Source organism: Notolabrus celidotus, chromosome 1 (genome assembly GCF_009762535.1).
Source record: "Notolabrus celidotus isolate fNotCel1 chromosome 1, fNotCel1.pri, whole genome shotgun sequence".
NCBI lineage: Eukaryota > Metazoa > Chordata > Actinopteri > Labriformes > Labridae > Notolabrus > Notolabrus celidotus.
In genome coordinates this window covers 40489033-40503288 of record NC_048272.1, presented here as the reverse complement: position 1 = coordinate 40503288, position 14256 = coordinate 40489033, and the positions used below count along the sequence as shown (strand labels likewise).

The window sequence follows — 14256 nt, the reverse complement described above, 5'->3', positions numbered from 1 at the left end:
ACAGACAAAGTTTTTCACAACTCACCACATAATCCTCCTCCCTCTCTGTCCTCACAGTCAGCTCCTGTTATTCCTCATCCCATAAGAACAGGTAGAGTCACAGAGTTTGGGGAAGCTGCATAGTGATAGAATCAAAGTGTCCCATATTCCAGATAAGGGAATCTCCGCTGGTCCATACATCACACAACACACGTCACCGGGGGATCTGCACGCCGATTGGCTATCGCGCTGCGATTCATTCGCTTGAGTTCAGATATTTCAACTCTTGCAAATCGTTCGCGCAAATGAATTTGCTTCATACTTGCGTTGATGCGCGCCATTCGCGCCGCCAGACCAGTACTCGCATCTCTGCATTGACTTCACATGTACTTCATTCGTGCGAATGATTCTATTGCGTTTGGTGTGAAGGCACCATTAGATTTCACCTTTAACACAGCCTCTGAATAAAGGATTTGTATTATAATTATCGTGCAAACTTCTCAAAATATCACGTTAATATAAACATATCACTACGCCTAACACCAATGCATATTCTTCAATTAAAGCAAGTCATGGATTTAAAATTTAAACCCACAGTAATATTATCAGTATGCAGCTATTGTTTAATTAACAATTTCCCTTCTCATGTTATCCCCTCCTTTCCTAATCCAGACCAGACACCTGTACTGCAGGATAAACCTGGCGGTTCCTGTGCTCCAGAGGTTTTTTCGGTCAGGGGGATACAAGACCTGACTTCAGGCTGAGCAGAGAGTCTCTGGCAGTGCTGCTGGACCTCCTCCAACAGGAGCGGAGACATGGATGGGGTGCCACATCGAGACCTTGGTGATCCTCTTCTGGCTGGCAAGTGGGGCATCGTACAGGGTGGTCTTGAGGGTGTTCGGGATGCCTCGCTCCACTGTTACTGCGGAGGTGGTGGCGTTCGCCACAAGGTTATCTGCCTCCCAAAGACCGCAGAAGATCTTGCGGCAGTAACTCATGGGTTTGCAGGACTGGCAAGACACGCAGCCTTCGGGAAAGCTGCAGGAGCAATCGATGGCTGCCATGTCAGGATCAAGCCACCAAGTGGCCCTGATGGTCATGTTACAAAACAGAAAACGTTTTACTCAATAATACTTCAGGCAGTTTGTGACCATCAGGGCCGCTTTATTGACACGTACGTGGGCTGGCCGGGGTCGGTGCACGACTCCAGGGTACCCGGCACAGCCCACTGTACAGGCGGCGATCTACCCTCCTCCAGGGCACTTCATCCTCGCAGATGGTGGGTACCCCTGCCTCCAACGACCACTCCCCCTCATCACTCCCTACAAGTGGCCGGTGCAAGGTGTGGGAGCCCAGCGCTTTAACAGCCATCATTCCAGGGCACGCTCTATCATTGAGCGTGCCTTTGGAATGATGAAGACCAGTTTCGCTCCATCTTCCTGCAAGCGCTGGAGGTGCACCACACCTCTGTGCCTCAGGTACGTCATCACTCAGCATGATTTATTTCTAATGCTGAAGAAGAGTAAATCGACATTAATGAATTATTTCTTTCATTTCAGGTCATAACAGCATGTACAGTCCTGCACAACATCTGCCTGGGGCAGGTGACATCATGGCCCCAGAGGATCAGCTGCAGGACGACATGCCGGTGGAAGGGGGAGGAGTTGGAGGCCGTCAGTGGTGCTCCATGGCGGGACCAGCTGTCTGCCCTGGAGGAGGTCAACCCTGACCACGACTATCTTTAGTGGGCAAGTAAAATAACTTTTAAACTGTTATTCCTATTTAAAGTGTTCTGTAAACAGCATTGTTTGTTGAAATGTTGGTGGGGATTCTTCTATCTTAATAAGGGGTTGTGAAGTAGTTTTGTTTGCACTGTTTCATTCTTGACACTTTTTTAAACATATTCTTAGTGACATGGCAGCCGTCGATCAAGTCAGCTGCAAACCCAGTTGATGGACGATGTGGTGGACAGTGGAGGCATGCACCTCCAAACGATGTCCCACTGAGGCAGAAGACACCAGGGTCTTTATTGTGGCATCCTATCCAGCCCGGCAGCACTGCCAGGGACTCCTGCTCAGCTAATAACTGTACATTTCAATTTGTTGTCATTTATAAATTGTACTTAATTTCATCTAATCATTTGTCTTTGTTGTGTAATAACATTGTCATTTCTGCTGTACAAATGTACATATATGTAAATGTATAGACTGCCCACATGTAAATATTGATCATCGTTCTCACTGCACCTTCAATAAAAGAGAATATCCAGTCCCTTGTCTCTTGAATATGAAAATAATTTACTTTATAAACATAGAAAAAGTCTGTACAAATAATGCTCAAAAATAAATTAGGTACGAAATTTACGAATATAAATCATAAACTGCAATAACAATATAATGAAAACATAAAACTCTCTTCTGCCTCTCTCTGCAGCCGCATATCCTTAATTAAGGTGAGGAGGTCATCTCTCCTCTCCTCTTCCTCTTTCAGCTTGGCCGGCCTTCCTCCTCCTCCTCCTCCTCCTCCTCCTCCGCCTCCTCCTTCCTCCTCCTCCTCCACCTGCGCGCCCGCAGCACTTGGCCCTGGTTTATCCTCAGGAATGGAGGCAATTAGGACAGGGGGGTTAATTGACGGCCTCTGTCCCAAAAACTTGTCCATGAGGACAAACCAGGGCCACGTGCCAGCGGTGGCCTTTCCTTCGACCCCCTCTCCTGTCCGGGATCTTTGCAGTCCTAGGTCAGAGGTAATCAATCATCTGATCAACAGCAGTCATTTTCGGCAATGTTTATTAAATTGCATGGTGACAACAAATACAGTAAAACAAATATCAGGGTTTCCTGTAGACAAGTTTTTGGTCCGGTGGCAAGCTGGTCAGGGAACACAATTGCACAACTTTATGGGTAAGATTTCAATGGGGGGTGGCAGCCAACTGTAATTTGTGTGGAGATGCTACACTGAATGCTAAAAGCTGACAGGAGATTTAAAATATGACTATGTGATGTGAATGTTGTCATACACCTTTTCAGAAGTGTTCTGTTGATTTGCTCTTTGCCAGTCTGCAAAACAAAACACTTAAACAACATTTCCCCGATACTTAGGCATGGTGGGGGGTCAACTTAGTCCAGTCTGCCCCCGGGCTCGCAATACACTGAGGGAAACACTGAAATATATTAATATAAAACAATATCATCTAGTTTCAATATCATCATCCATCTCTGCATACTTTGTATTTCTTTTGAGGTTGTCCCATTTTTTTTTGCCTGCATGGGAGTGACCTGCTGATGCAGGCCCATCTCTTCCAAGATTGTTCTAAACAGACAGAAGCAAGGGAAAAGTTAAACACAAGATCACATTAACAGGATACAAATTTATGAAAGTGGACTTAAGGAAAGGCACAAATTCTACAAACACAACCCAGTAACATTTACATATTGACCTTTGTTCTATAGATTATCATTTTATTTTGAGCTTTATTAGGCTTTGGATTCATTTCTTTGAAATTGACGCACAAAATGTAACATATTACAAGTTGATTTACCTCCATCCAACAGCGGCTGAGTTCTTGGCCCCAGTGAACAAAACGTCGTGCTTCTTGCGAAGCTTTATAAATGTCTCTGTTTGCTCCTTGCTCCCTAACAAAATAAATGTGAAGCACGTTTTGTCATGTCTATAGGCACAATGGTTCTTATATGGCGTAATGACAATTATAATACAATTTATAATAATCCTCAAGTTAGCTCTGTATTCAATGCAAACGTTTAACTACACTTTACAGTTGTACAGTCTGGAAATATCGCTGGTGTCACTGCCTCACTTAATTATGGTCATAGTGCTACATTTATATTACTAACGTCACGTATTTAAACAGAAGATTTAAGGTTTAATGTCCCTTGAAGATTCACATATCTGGCGTTGGATGTTCAAAGGAGTAGAACGAATACTTACATTTGAATGTGAATTTCATGCTCTCTCCGCTACGTTCCGGTGTCGCCATGTCTAATTGGATCTTGGGATATATGGGGCCGCGAAGGATAGTAGCGATGTGTCCTTCTAGAACAGGGAAAAGAAGGCGCATTTGTGGGCTGCATCCGGGTGTTTTTGAAGGAGCCTTCGAAATGGGACAGCCTTCGCAGCGTTGTGACGCAATCGGCCTTCAAATGCAGCCTCAGGAGGATGCAGCCCCTGAATTGAGACACAGCTACTGTGATGGGTTCAACAATAAAACCATCCTCCACCTTCCTCCTCCGGCTAAAATACACCGCCATCTTGGTCTGCCCTAAAACAAAGTTTAAAAGCTGGCACTGTGTTTGTGTAGACCGTGTATTTAAACCCCAGGATAACCCCAGGGTGGTGACCCCTGCAGCCTGTAGTCGTGTAGACAGACTCCATCCTGCCCAGCCGGGAAGGTCGAAGCGGGAGCTCCCATAGGAGCCAGTACAGCGAGTGCGCTTGCCCCCTCTCCTTCCTCAGCAGGTTCCAAACACTAAAAACACTTTGATAAAAAGCAGGCAGTGAACATGTGCTCATGGTTTCAATGTGCATTAAAAACAGATTAAAATCTTGATCCAGGCTGTTAAAACGCTGCAGAATAAAGCTGGACAGGGGTCTCCACAGAGCGTCCCGTGGTCCAGTTAACAGTCTCTGGACAAACTGGAGGCGGAAGGCAGCGCCCCTACTGGCCAGGTGGACCAGGCCCTGCCCCCCCTCCTCCTTAGGAAGGAACAGGATACTCTGTGGGACCCAGTGCAGCTTGTCCCAAATAAAATAAACTAAAATCCTCTGGATCTGAGACAGGAGAGGAGCCGGAGGATCTACAGGCCAGCCGATGCCACAGGGGGATGGACCAGGTTGTTCGCTATCAGGGTCCGGCCTCTGAAGGACATTTTGGGGAGTAGCCACTTCCACTTCTCCAGCTGACCCTTAACCTTTTCGAGCACGTTGTCCCAGTTTTTTTGCATATAGGTCTCATCCCCCAGGAAGACCCCCGAGATACCAGAGCCCCCCCTCTTCAAGAGTAGGCCACCAGGCAGCGAGCCGGTCCCCCAGCCCCTCCCCCACCATCAGAGCCTCACTGTTACCCCAGTTGACCTTTGAAGAGGAGATAAAACCAAAGTCAGTCACAGTCCCAGTTAAAACATCAATATCCTTTTGTGTGTTCATTAAAACAATCAAATCATCAGCATACACAGAAACCTTAAAAGACACCAGACACCGGGGGAAAACCAAACCACTGAGTCTAGCTCTCAGTCTGTGGAGCAGAGGCTCCAGGGCCAGCGATACAACATCCAGAGAGAGAGCAGCACTGCCTCACCCCTCTCTGGATCCCAAATGGAGCACTGAGCCCGCCATTAATTTTCAGAACACTCACGATGTCACTATAGGGAGCCCGGATCATGGCTATGAAACCAGGGCTGAACCCAAAAGCAGCCAGAGTCTGCCACAGGTACTGGTGTTCAACCCGGTCAAAAGCCTTTTCCTGGTCTATTGAAATCAGACCAGTCTCTACAGCCAATGAACCGGAGAGCTCCAAAACGTCTCGAATCAAAGTGACGTTGTCACTGATGAACCTGCCGGGCACACAGTAAGTCTGGTAGGTGGACGACGGACGCCATCACCTCCCTCAGTCTAAGGCCAGAGCTGGATCTTGTAATCCGTGCACAGCAGCAAGACCGGCCTCCAGTTTTTCATCTCCTGCAGGTCCCCCTTCTTCGGCAGCAGGGTGATGATACCTGTTACTTGTCACTTGCTGCCAAATAATTTCAGTAAGACAACTCACGTTTACTTAAGATAAAGTTTATTGCAGCATACAGTATTGTGTTTGGTGTATGGGCTCCAAACCTCATTACTCCTCGTAGATTATTTAAATGCAGACATTTAGGAGTCATGGGATAGGACTAACCCCCCTCGGAGCCCGCAGGTGGATGCCGGGGAGGAGGTGGGCAAAATAAAATGACAAAAATCTCTTAAAAATCAAACAAAAAAACACCCAACAACCATCAATCGACTCCAATTGCCAATTTCCATCTTTTGGAGATATTATCATGTGTAATAGACAGCAAGTGAAAGATCAAACCTCAAACTGCACACTTGATGCAACTGGACTGACCTACAGTATACTGAACAGAACACAGGCCTCATGATAATGTCAACCTCTGGTTGCCTTGTGAAGATGTGTTGTGGCTAGATAAAGCCCCACTCAAAGTCCATCAGGTTTTTTATCAGGGTGGCCACATGAGGATTTACCGTTGCTGCCTTCTTCTGCACCAACTTCCCACTCTTCTTGGAAACCGTCTTCCCCTGGTTGGCCTTTGTCCTCGCTCGGGGTTGATACCGATGAGGCGCCTAAAATGTAATAACAGAGAAAGCATATAAGATATTAGGTGTGGTAAGTAAAGATTATTTGCACCTAATATAGAACCCAATCGCATTCACCAAACACAAATTCTGAATGCTGAAATTATTTCAGAACAGTATTTTGAATTTAAAACTAGAGCATTTTGCATTTCCTGATGAAAATGCATGTGAACACTGCAACAGCTGCCTCTGGCGATTGATGTGCACAATATTTTTATTAAAGTAAACAGAATAAGTAGAATAAAAAAAGGATTGCATGCTGTGACCCATGCTGCAGCAAGCACACAATAAATATCACTTAATCTGATGACACCTAATATTGATACCATATGAATTACTAAAGAATACCAACTACTGGTGTAGATATGGGAATGTGTTCAAACACAAGGCAAAACAAAGATTTAGAGTTTAGTTGTCTGTCACTCCCCCTTCCTGTCTGTCTCTCTTCCTCCTCCCTCCCTCCCTGTCTGTCTATAATTAATTAATGTGTGAAAAATCAGGAGACAGGCTGAAATTCACTCCCACACACTGATTATTTTTCATTGTTATAAATGTATCAATATTTTAAAAATAACCACAAATTCCCTCTGACTTGTAGTTTTAAAGTTTTATTCTGCTCAAATACTTTCTATCTCAGGACTTGTAGTTTTAAAGGTTCATTCTGGTCAAATACTACTTTCTATCTCAGGACTTGTAGTTTTAAAGGTTCATTCTGGTCAAATACTACTTTCTATCTCAGGACTTGTAGTTTTAAAGGTTCATTCTGCCTAAATACTACTTTCTATCTCAGGACTTGTAGTTTTAAAGGTTCATTCTGACCAAATACTACTTTCAGCCAATAATGTAACCATGCAGACTGTACTTTCTAATGTACACTGCTCCATGCAGTGACATGGTCAGTCTAAACAGTCCCATCTGTGAACCAAGTGGCCGAAAGGAGGCAGGCTGTGTTTTGCTAGTGCTTCCGTGTGAGGTGGGTTGGGAGGTAAAGAGGGAGATTGACTTTCTCTCTCTATTAAAAGACAGGCAGTGTGATGATACATTCGGTTTGAACCCAGCGTTACACCTCAATGCACATGCCAGCTTTAACTTCAACTTGCTATCAAAGGAACAACGTAATCTGGGAAGAGGCAAAATATCCAAACAATGTTTGAGAGGAGTAGAGGATTTACCTTTGAACAAACTCCAGTATCCTTGCAGCTTCGTCTTGGTATTGCAAGTTGAACACATAGTAGGTGGAGAAAATGGCAGCCAGCCCTGTGATGAAGCTTGGTTGATTGCCTTCACAGATGACATGGCTTTCAATGCTGATCATCCAACGTCCAATTGTGACTCTGTCACCAGCAACTGATGCAGACAGTACAGTTAAAGCTGGGGTTGGTAGTCTCGGAAAACTAGCATGAATTTGAATGTAGCATTTCCTCAGGACTCCGTCTAACCCCTCCCCTTCCCTCAGAGCTCCTCCAAAACGACGCCCCCCCGCTCACATGAACGAGCGCCGCTGATTCTCGATCATATGATGGTGACTGATTCAAAACCGGTCCTCACCAAAACATTCTCATAGTGAAAGTTAAAAACACAAACAAACATGGCTGCTGCTAGTACTCACAACTGTCATTCTAGCATTATCCAGTTGTACTGGTGACACGATATCAGGAGAAAAGTTATAACACATATATAATACTGTAACAGATCTACTGTTTGTTAAACGTGTTCAGTGTAGATGCTCTTAATTCCTACAGTGTTGACAGTCAGTGAAGGCATCAGGAGAGGTGTAGAGTGTGTGAGCTGGAGAGAGGAGAGACAAGAGGAGAAGTTCTTCATTCATTCAAACATTGATTGTTTTGTTTGTGATCACGGCCGACAGTGACCGGTTAGTAAAACTCAACGTGTTCACGAATCGGCTCGTCATCCCTACAGCGTCCGGACGGATGCTACAGCACACATACATTTTCTGTGGGATTTAGTAAATGGCATTCATTCTTCTGCTTGTCAGAGCCCCCGTGGTGAGAGCTTTTTAGACTCTGATCCGGACTACAGTCCTGAGCAAAGCACCTCATCGGGTCAGAGGGGACAGGCCCGAGGACGAGCGAGAGGGGCAGACAGTAGAGTCAGGGGAAGCAGAGGCAGGGGACGGAGACTCGGAGGAGTGCACGCCGGGGAAATGAACCCGCAGGAGGAGGGCAGAACAGCAGGACGGATTTGAATGGTTTAAAATTTTGGCACCCAAAAAAGGCTGATTGGTTGGTGTTTTCCCAGGTTTACTCCGGCTGTAGATAGCAGCTTTTCTTCACTCTTTTTTAAGAACACATTATGTATTGATTACCATCAGGACATAAAGATCATTTTAACCAGTATAACAAAAAGTGGATCTAAATCTGATTACCAACCCCAGCTTTAATGTCCTGAAAAAGTATCAAACATGTGATGTATGATATAAGGGTAACAGGTTGTTGTGACATTTTTAAGGTATTGGCTATGACACAACTGATTAAATTTGGAACAATAATTTCCCTTTTTTACTTTATGTACATTAAATATCATAATTTATACTGCTGTAAATCATTACTTTCCATGACTTGGGATACCAAAAACCACATAGATGAGAGAACTACATCCATCGGAAAGCAAAAGAAAACACACGTTTATGAGACAGACACAGAAAGAGAGAGATTAGACAGTCAGACATACAGAATGACTTCTGTTCCATGCCTTGTTTATGTGACAGTATTATCTTACCCAGCAGTATTAGCCGTGGACTGGCTGGGAGGGTCAGGGTGCGCTCAACGTCGGCTGCACTGGCAGACATCTGCAGAACATGGAATATGGTATACAAATTAAGAATGAGATTGTGCATGTGTACAGTCACAGTAGACAAAATAATGCTACACTATACTTCCATCAGCAAGGAGTATCAGTCCCTCTGTGTCCTCATCAAAGTAGGACATCAGCAGCTTGATGACACGGAGGGTGATCTCCACATCCTCCCCCTCGGATACGACAGACTGTTCCTCTTTTTTCTTTGACTTTCTCCTGAAATACTTCTCGATTCTTTGTCCACATTCTGATATGGATAACTCCAAGGCCCGCAATACGCTACTGTCGGTAAGTTTCTCAAAGTGACAGTAGATACCCCTTTGGGTGAAAAGGTAAGGCCACTGGATTCTAAAATCTTCAATGGTAGGTGCTGGAGACTGATTGATTTGGATACACTGAAGATAGAATGTTTTTTCATGAGGTCTATCACTTCTGCCCTCTCACCACCCTGAATACCTTCCTGCCTGTAGATGTTCACCAATTGTTGATGCTTCTGATCCACTGTATCATTGGTTTCTTCTAGTGGCAGTTCCGGCTGAAATTGTTTGCATCCGTAAGAATCACTTGGCTTCTGCAGTTGTCCAGACGGTCTGTATGATCTGTGTCGTTTGAATGTGCCTGCACGGTTCAAGTTCTCAATTCTTGTTTGGACTTGAGAAAGAAGTGAAGTAAAACCACCGCTAATGATGACACCTCCTGCTGTCATATCGGCAAAACTATTGGGGTACTGTTTAACGATGTTTCGGCAGATGATGAGACATTCATTGCGTGTGGGGTTAGCCTCATGCTTTCTTATTTCATCCACAAGGATTCTAATCATCTGGCGTCGCTTGTCAGGAGCAGGTCTCTTGCTGTTGGCAATGGCTGACTGCACTGCATCTGGCATTTTATCCCACGGGATTTCATTTGTCTTGCCATGTACTGGCTGATTGTCTTATCCTGCTCGAAGAACAAGGTGATGATGCTCGTGAAGAGCTCGACAGTGAAGATGAAGAGGAACAAGGCAAAGGACTGGAGAGCGAAGACAGACTTGGATGTGTTTTATCAACTGGCAAAACTTCAAGATCAAGTGTGACTGTGGTAGTTTCTTATAGCTCTAACATATCGTCCCTGTTTCCTCTACTGGTGTTCCTTCCATTTCTCAACTTCAACTTTGTATTTCTAGATGAAGAAACAACATTTATTAATGGATTTATTCATTTAGTGTGAGTATTGGAGCACACATGGACTAAAAAAAGGAGTGGGATAGAAGAAAATAAAGTGTCATTGACATTTTTTGTAACCTTTTTTTTTACCATGTTCCATTGTATTAAAAAAACTCAAACTAAAACGCTGCATAAGTGAAACATTACTTTCTTGATTAGTCATTGGCTAGATTCTGGTTGTGATTTTTTTTGCATTTCCTGACTTCATATCCTACATTTCACTTTTCACCCTGGTATTTTCAAATTTGGCCAGGGTGTTAATATGGAAGGTGGCAAATATTTGTAGAGCACTGATGCACAGATGTGAGGGGGCGATACAAAGACAATTTGCTGAAAGTACGTAGTCCTTTTCTCAACATCTGAACATCTTTAAACATTTTCAGCTATTTGTTTGATTTAACATTCTGACAAAAACTCACCTTGTTGTTCAATTAGAATAATACATGAATATTATAGCCTTACACTTAAAAAATAAACATGCTGTCAAGTTTATTTTATATGTAATGATGAGACTCCAGAGGATTGATGTTAAGGAATGATTACAAAATTTCACAAAAATCTCAAAAATAGTCATTACATCTTTTATGATATTAACAATTAAATGTTCAAACCTTCTGTTTTTGCACTCTTTTGGAGTCCTCAAACTCCAATAGGAGGGCATTGTGGGACTTCTGGTACTGGACCACAAAATGGTCCAGTCTTGTGAGCCTGTGGGAACTGACTGAAACGTATCTGTTTCAGGGCCCACTGGCTCTTCTCAATTATTCCCTGAGTGTTGTTGTCCTGTGTAATGTTCTGGGAAGATAATTACACTTTCAGAGTTATTTGGAATCTTAAGAAACAGTAAAGCACTATAAGAACAATATAAAAGTACACTTAGGAATCAAACATTCCAATTACCTGTCTTGTGAGCTTTCTCAGGGCTTCATGTTTGCGTGTGTACGCCTTTCCTTTTCCATGTCGTCCAAGGTTCCCTAAGTATTGGAATGATATTGATCTCTTATTAATTTTTCATGAGACACGCATGTCATTTTGGTAATGCTGAAAAGAGATGTTCTGCTTTTTTAAATACTACTTACCAAGCATTATCCCGCTGCACAGGGCTGCGTAGGGCAGAAGGTAGGTTGTCATGTGAGCCACAAGTCCTTCACAATAAAAGACATGAGGCTCACCAGTGACGTCCAGCGGGGCTGTTGTTACAACTTTGCAGTAATGTTTTGCAAAGTTGTTTGATCCATTGATTGTTTCCTAAATTCAAGAATGAAATTTCATTAGTGGTTTGTTTGGAATTGTTCAGTCTCAGAGAGCTAATACACAGAAAACAATAGACAATGTGGTATCAGTTTGTTCTCTATGATGGATAAGTAACAATAATATTGCAAATTCTGACATCATATTATGAATAAATAAATAAGGTGTAATATCAAATAAATTAAGTGTTGTTGTATCTTTACTAATGCACTGAGCAGTTATTCTAAAATACAATGCATTAAATCATAGCTGCATTCATTTTTATTATGCATAATTAGAAATACAAATATAACTGTACTATCACTACCTCAAAAAGCATTTACCTTTAAGTCTTCAGTGCTTTTTTCTGACTTGTCAGACTCCTCCACTGGTAAGGTAGCTCTCTGCAGCCACAACTGAAGGTTTTGAAAATGTTTTTCAACATTTTCCCCACTTGATGGACTAGAAAACACGACTGCTGTACTTTCTACCAATCCATCAAGTACCTCCAAGGAGGTGGCAGTAGTCAGGAGCCCAAGAACATGCATTGTGAGATGGTAGTGTTTTGGTGCACTGGGGGTTTTAACACAATAAATTAATGTTAGATGATTGAGAAATGTTCTGTTTGAACAGCAATGCAAATAATTCCATAGTGTCCTTTTAATACCTGTTAATATACTAACACTAATTAAACTATGTAAGGGTTTTAATACATACTTTATAAAGGTAAAAACATTTGCCCTGTTAATCAGTGCTTTTGTTGCAGTGACTTAATACAAAGTAGGAACACTTTCTTGTACAGTTTTATGGTATATTTTCACAACTTGTAATATATGAAGCCACCCACATGCAAAATACACACATGAGTTGAGCTGTTGTTACTATTTTTTAAAAAATTTTTTTAATTTAACCTTTATTTAACCAGAGAAGTCCCATTGAGATCAAGACCTCATTTTCAAGGGCGACCTGGCCAAGAGGTCAGCAGCACACGTCAGAATAAATGGCACAACTCAACAACATGGAACATATATGCAGACAGTATGTAGAAGCAAACAATAATAATTTAAAAAGTGCAACTTATTTTCAAGTAAAGTGCAGATTGTGAATGTAAAACAGCATTTTAAAAACACAGGCACTGTTCTGGGGTCTGTCTTTCATTTAAGATAGACTTAAAGGTGTCCAGAGAGATGAGATCCGACAGATTCAAGTCCTTCTGGAGTTTATTCCAAGCAGTAGGAGCAGCAAAACTGAACGCTCTCTTACCAAACTCTGTCCGAACACGGGGAACACACATCCGCAAAGTGTCGCAGGAGCGCAAGGCATAGTGACTTCCTGATATCTGAAGATAAACACATAAATACATTGGGACCAAGCCAAGTAGACATTTGTCAATTAGATGAAGCCAATGTGTTTGCCTGCGCACACTCAGGGATGGCCAGTCGGCTCTGACATAAAGCTCACAGTGGTGAGTGAGGCGTTTGCAACCCGTGACAAACCTCAGAGCGCAGTGATATACACTATTTAAAGACAACAAACATTTAGCCGAGGCTCCCAAGTACAAGACATCACCATAATCAATAAGAGGCAAGAATGTTGCAGACACTAAAAGTTTCCTTGCTCTGAGGGAGAAACAGGATTTATTCCTGTAAAGGAAACCTAGTTTCACCCTAAGTTGGATATATGAGTTTTAAATGAAAGCTCCCTATCGAAAATAAAACCCAAGTATTTGTAATTAGCGACAAGTTCTATGTGGTTCCCTTGTGAGGTTACGATTGAGGGACGTTTCCTTGGGACTCATTTCAAGTAGAAAAAAGCATCAGTTTGGTTTTGTCTGCATTCAGGACCAGTTTTAGTTTCAGCAGACGAGACTGAATAATATCAAAGGCAGACTGTAAAAACTCAAAAGCTTGAGTAATTGATGACGAACAACAGTAAATAATGGTCTCATCAGCATACAAGTGATACCAGGCATTTCACAAGTTATCGCACAGGTCATTTACATAAATTGAGAATAAAATAGGTCCTAAAACGGAACCTTGGGGCACGCCCTTTAGGAGCTCTAAGGAGGAAGAAGAGCTGGCTCCAGCCACCTGCACACACTGTGTTCTGTTTGACAGGTAGTTGGCAAACCAGGATGCTGCACCATTTGATATGCCAATGCGTTGGAGGGCATTAATCAGTAACCCATGGTCCACTGTGTCAAATGCCTTTGACAAATCAATAAACAGAGCTATACAGTGTTTTTTACTGTCAAGAGCCTCAGTTACATCATTTAAACCTTAAGTGCCGCTGTAATAGTGCTGTGTTGTTTTCTAAAACTAGATTGATATTTGGATAAAATATTATTTAGGTCTAGAAAGTTCTTTAACTGGTCGCTGACTATCCTTTCAAGCACCTTTGCCAGGACACACAGTTTAGAGATTGGCCTGTAATAATTTACATCTGAGGGGTCGCCTCCCTTTAACAGGGGAACGACAAACGCAGCTTTCCAGACTTTAGGGATCTCATTACTAACAAGAAAATTGAAAATTTGCGACAGTGGCTCAGCAATAAAATCAGCAGCTAGTTTGATAAAGTACAGACAAAGTTTATCAGGACCAGCTGCTTTCTTAGAGTCCAACTTCTTTAATGCTCTTTGGACCTCGATGGAAGACACCGGCATAAAATGAAA

The 14256-nt window shown here is 42.8% G+C and overlaps 1 protein-coding gene and 1 long non-coding RNA gene across 2 annotated transcripts; both read right to left on the bottom strand.

The window, feature by feature from the left end:
- Positions 1–3228: 3228 nt before the first annotated feature.
- On the bottom strand, positions 3229–3981 carry LOC117822577. Its single transcript, XR_004633216.1, has 3 exons — positions 3925–3981; positions 3518–3611; positions 3229–3288 (listed from the first exon to the last, which is right to left on the bottom strand). It is a non-coding gene; the product is annotated as an uncharacterized LOC117822577 (long non-coding RNA).
- A 963-nt stretch (positions 3982–4944) lies between these two features.
- LOC117820325 lies at positions 4945–12152 on the bottom strand. Its single transcript, XM_034694056.1, has 6 exons — positions 11930–12152; positions 9073–9142; positions 7506–7680; positions 6223–6321; positions 5348–5546; positions 4945–5067 (listed from the first exon to the last, which is right to left on the bottom strand). The coding sequence occupies exons 1-6, from the start codon at positions 12131–12133 to the stop codon at positions 4945–4947; spliced, it is 870 nt and encodes a 289-aa protein (XP_034549947.1). The 5' UTR covers positions 12134–12152.
- Positions 12153–14256: the final 2104 nt, after the last annotated feature.

Excerpts from the sequence above, each read along its gene's own strand:
- LOC117820325 (XM_034694056.1), bottom strand. The coding sequence starts at position 12,133 with ATGCATGTTCTTGGGCTCCTGACTACTGCCACCTCCTTGGAGGTACTT. Across the intron at positions 7,681-9,072 it reads TCCACGGCTAATACTGCTGG|TTGCTGGTGACAGAGTCACA; the intron begins GTAAGATAATAC and ends TGTCTGCATCAG. Across the intron at positions 5,068-5,347 it reads GGGCTCCCTATAGTGACATC|GTCAACTGGGGTAACAGTGA; the intron begins GTGAGTGTTCTG and ends TCCTCTTCAAAG.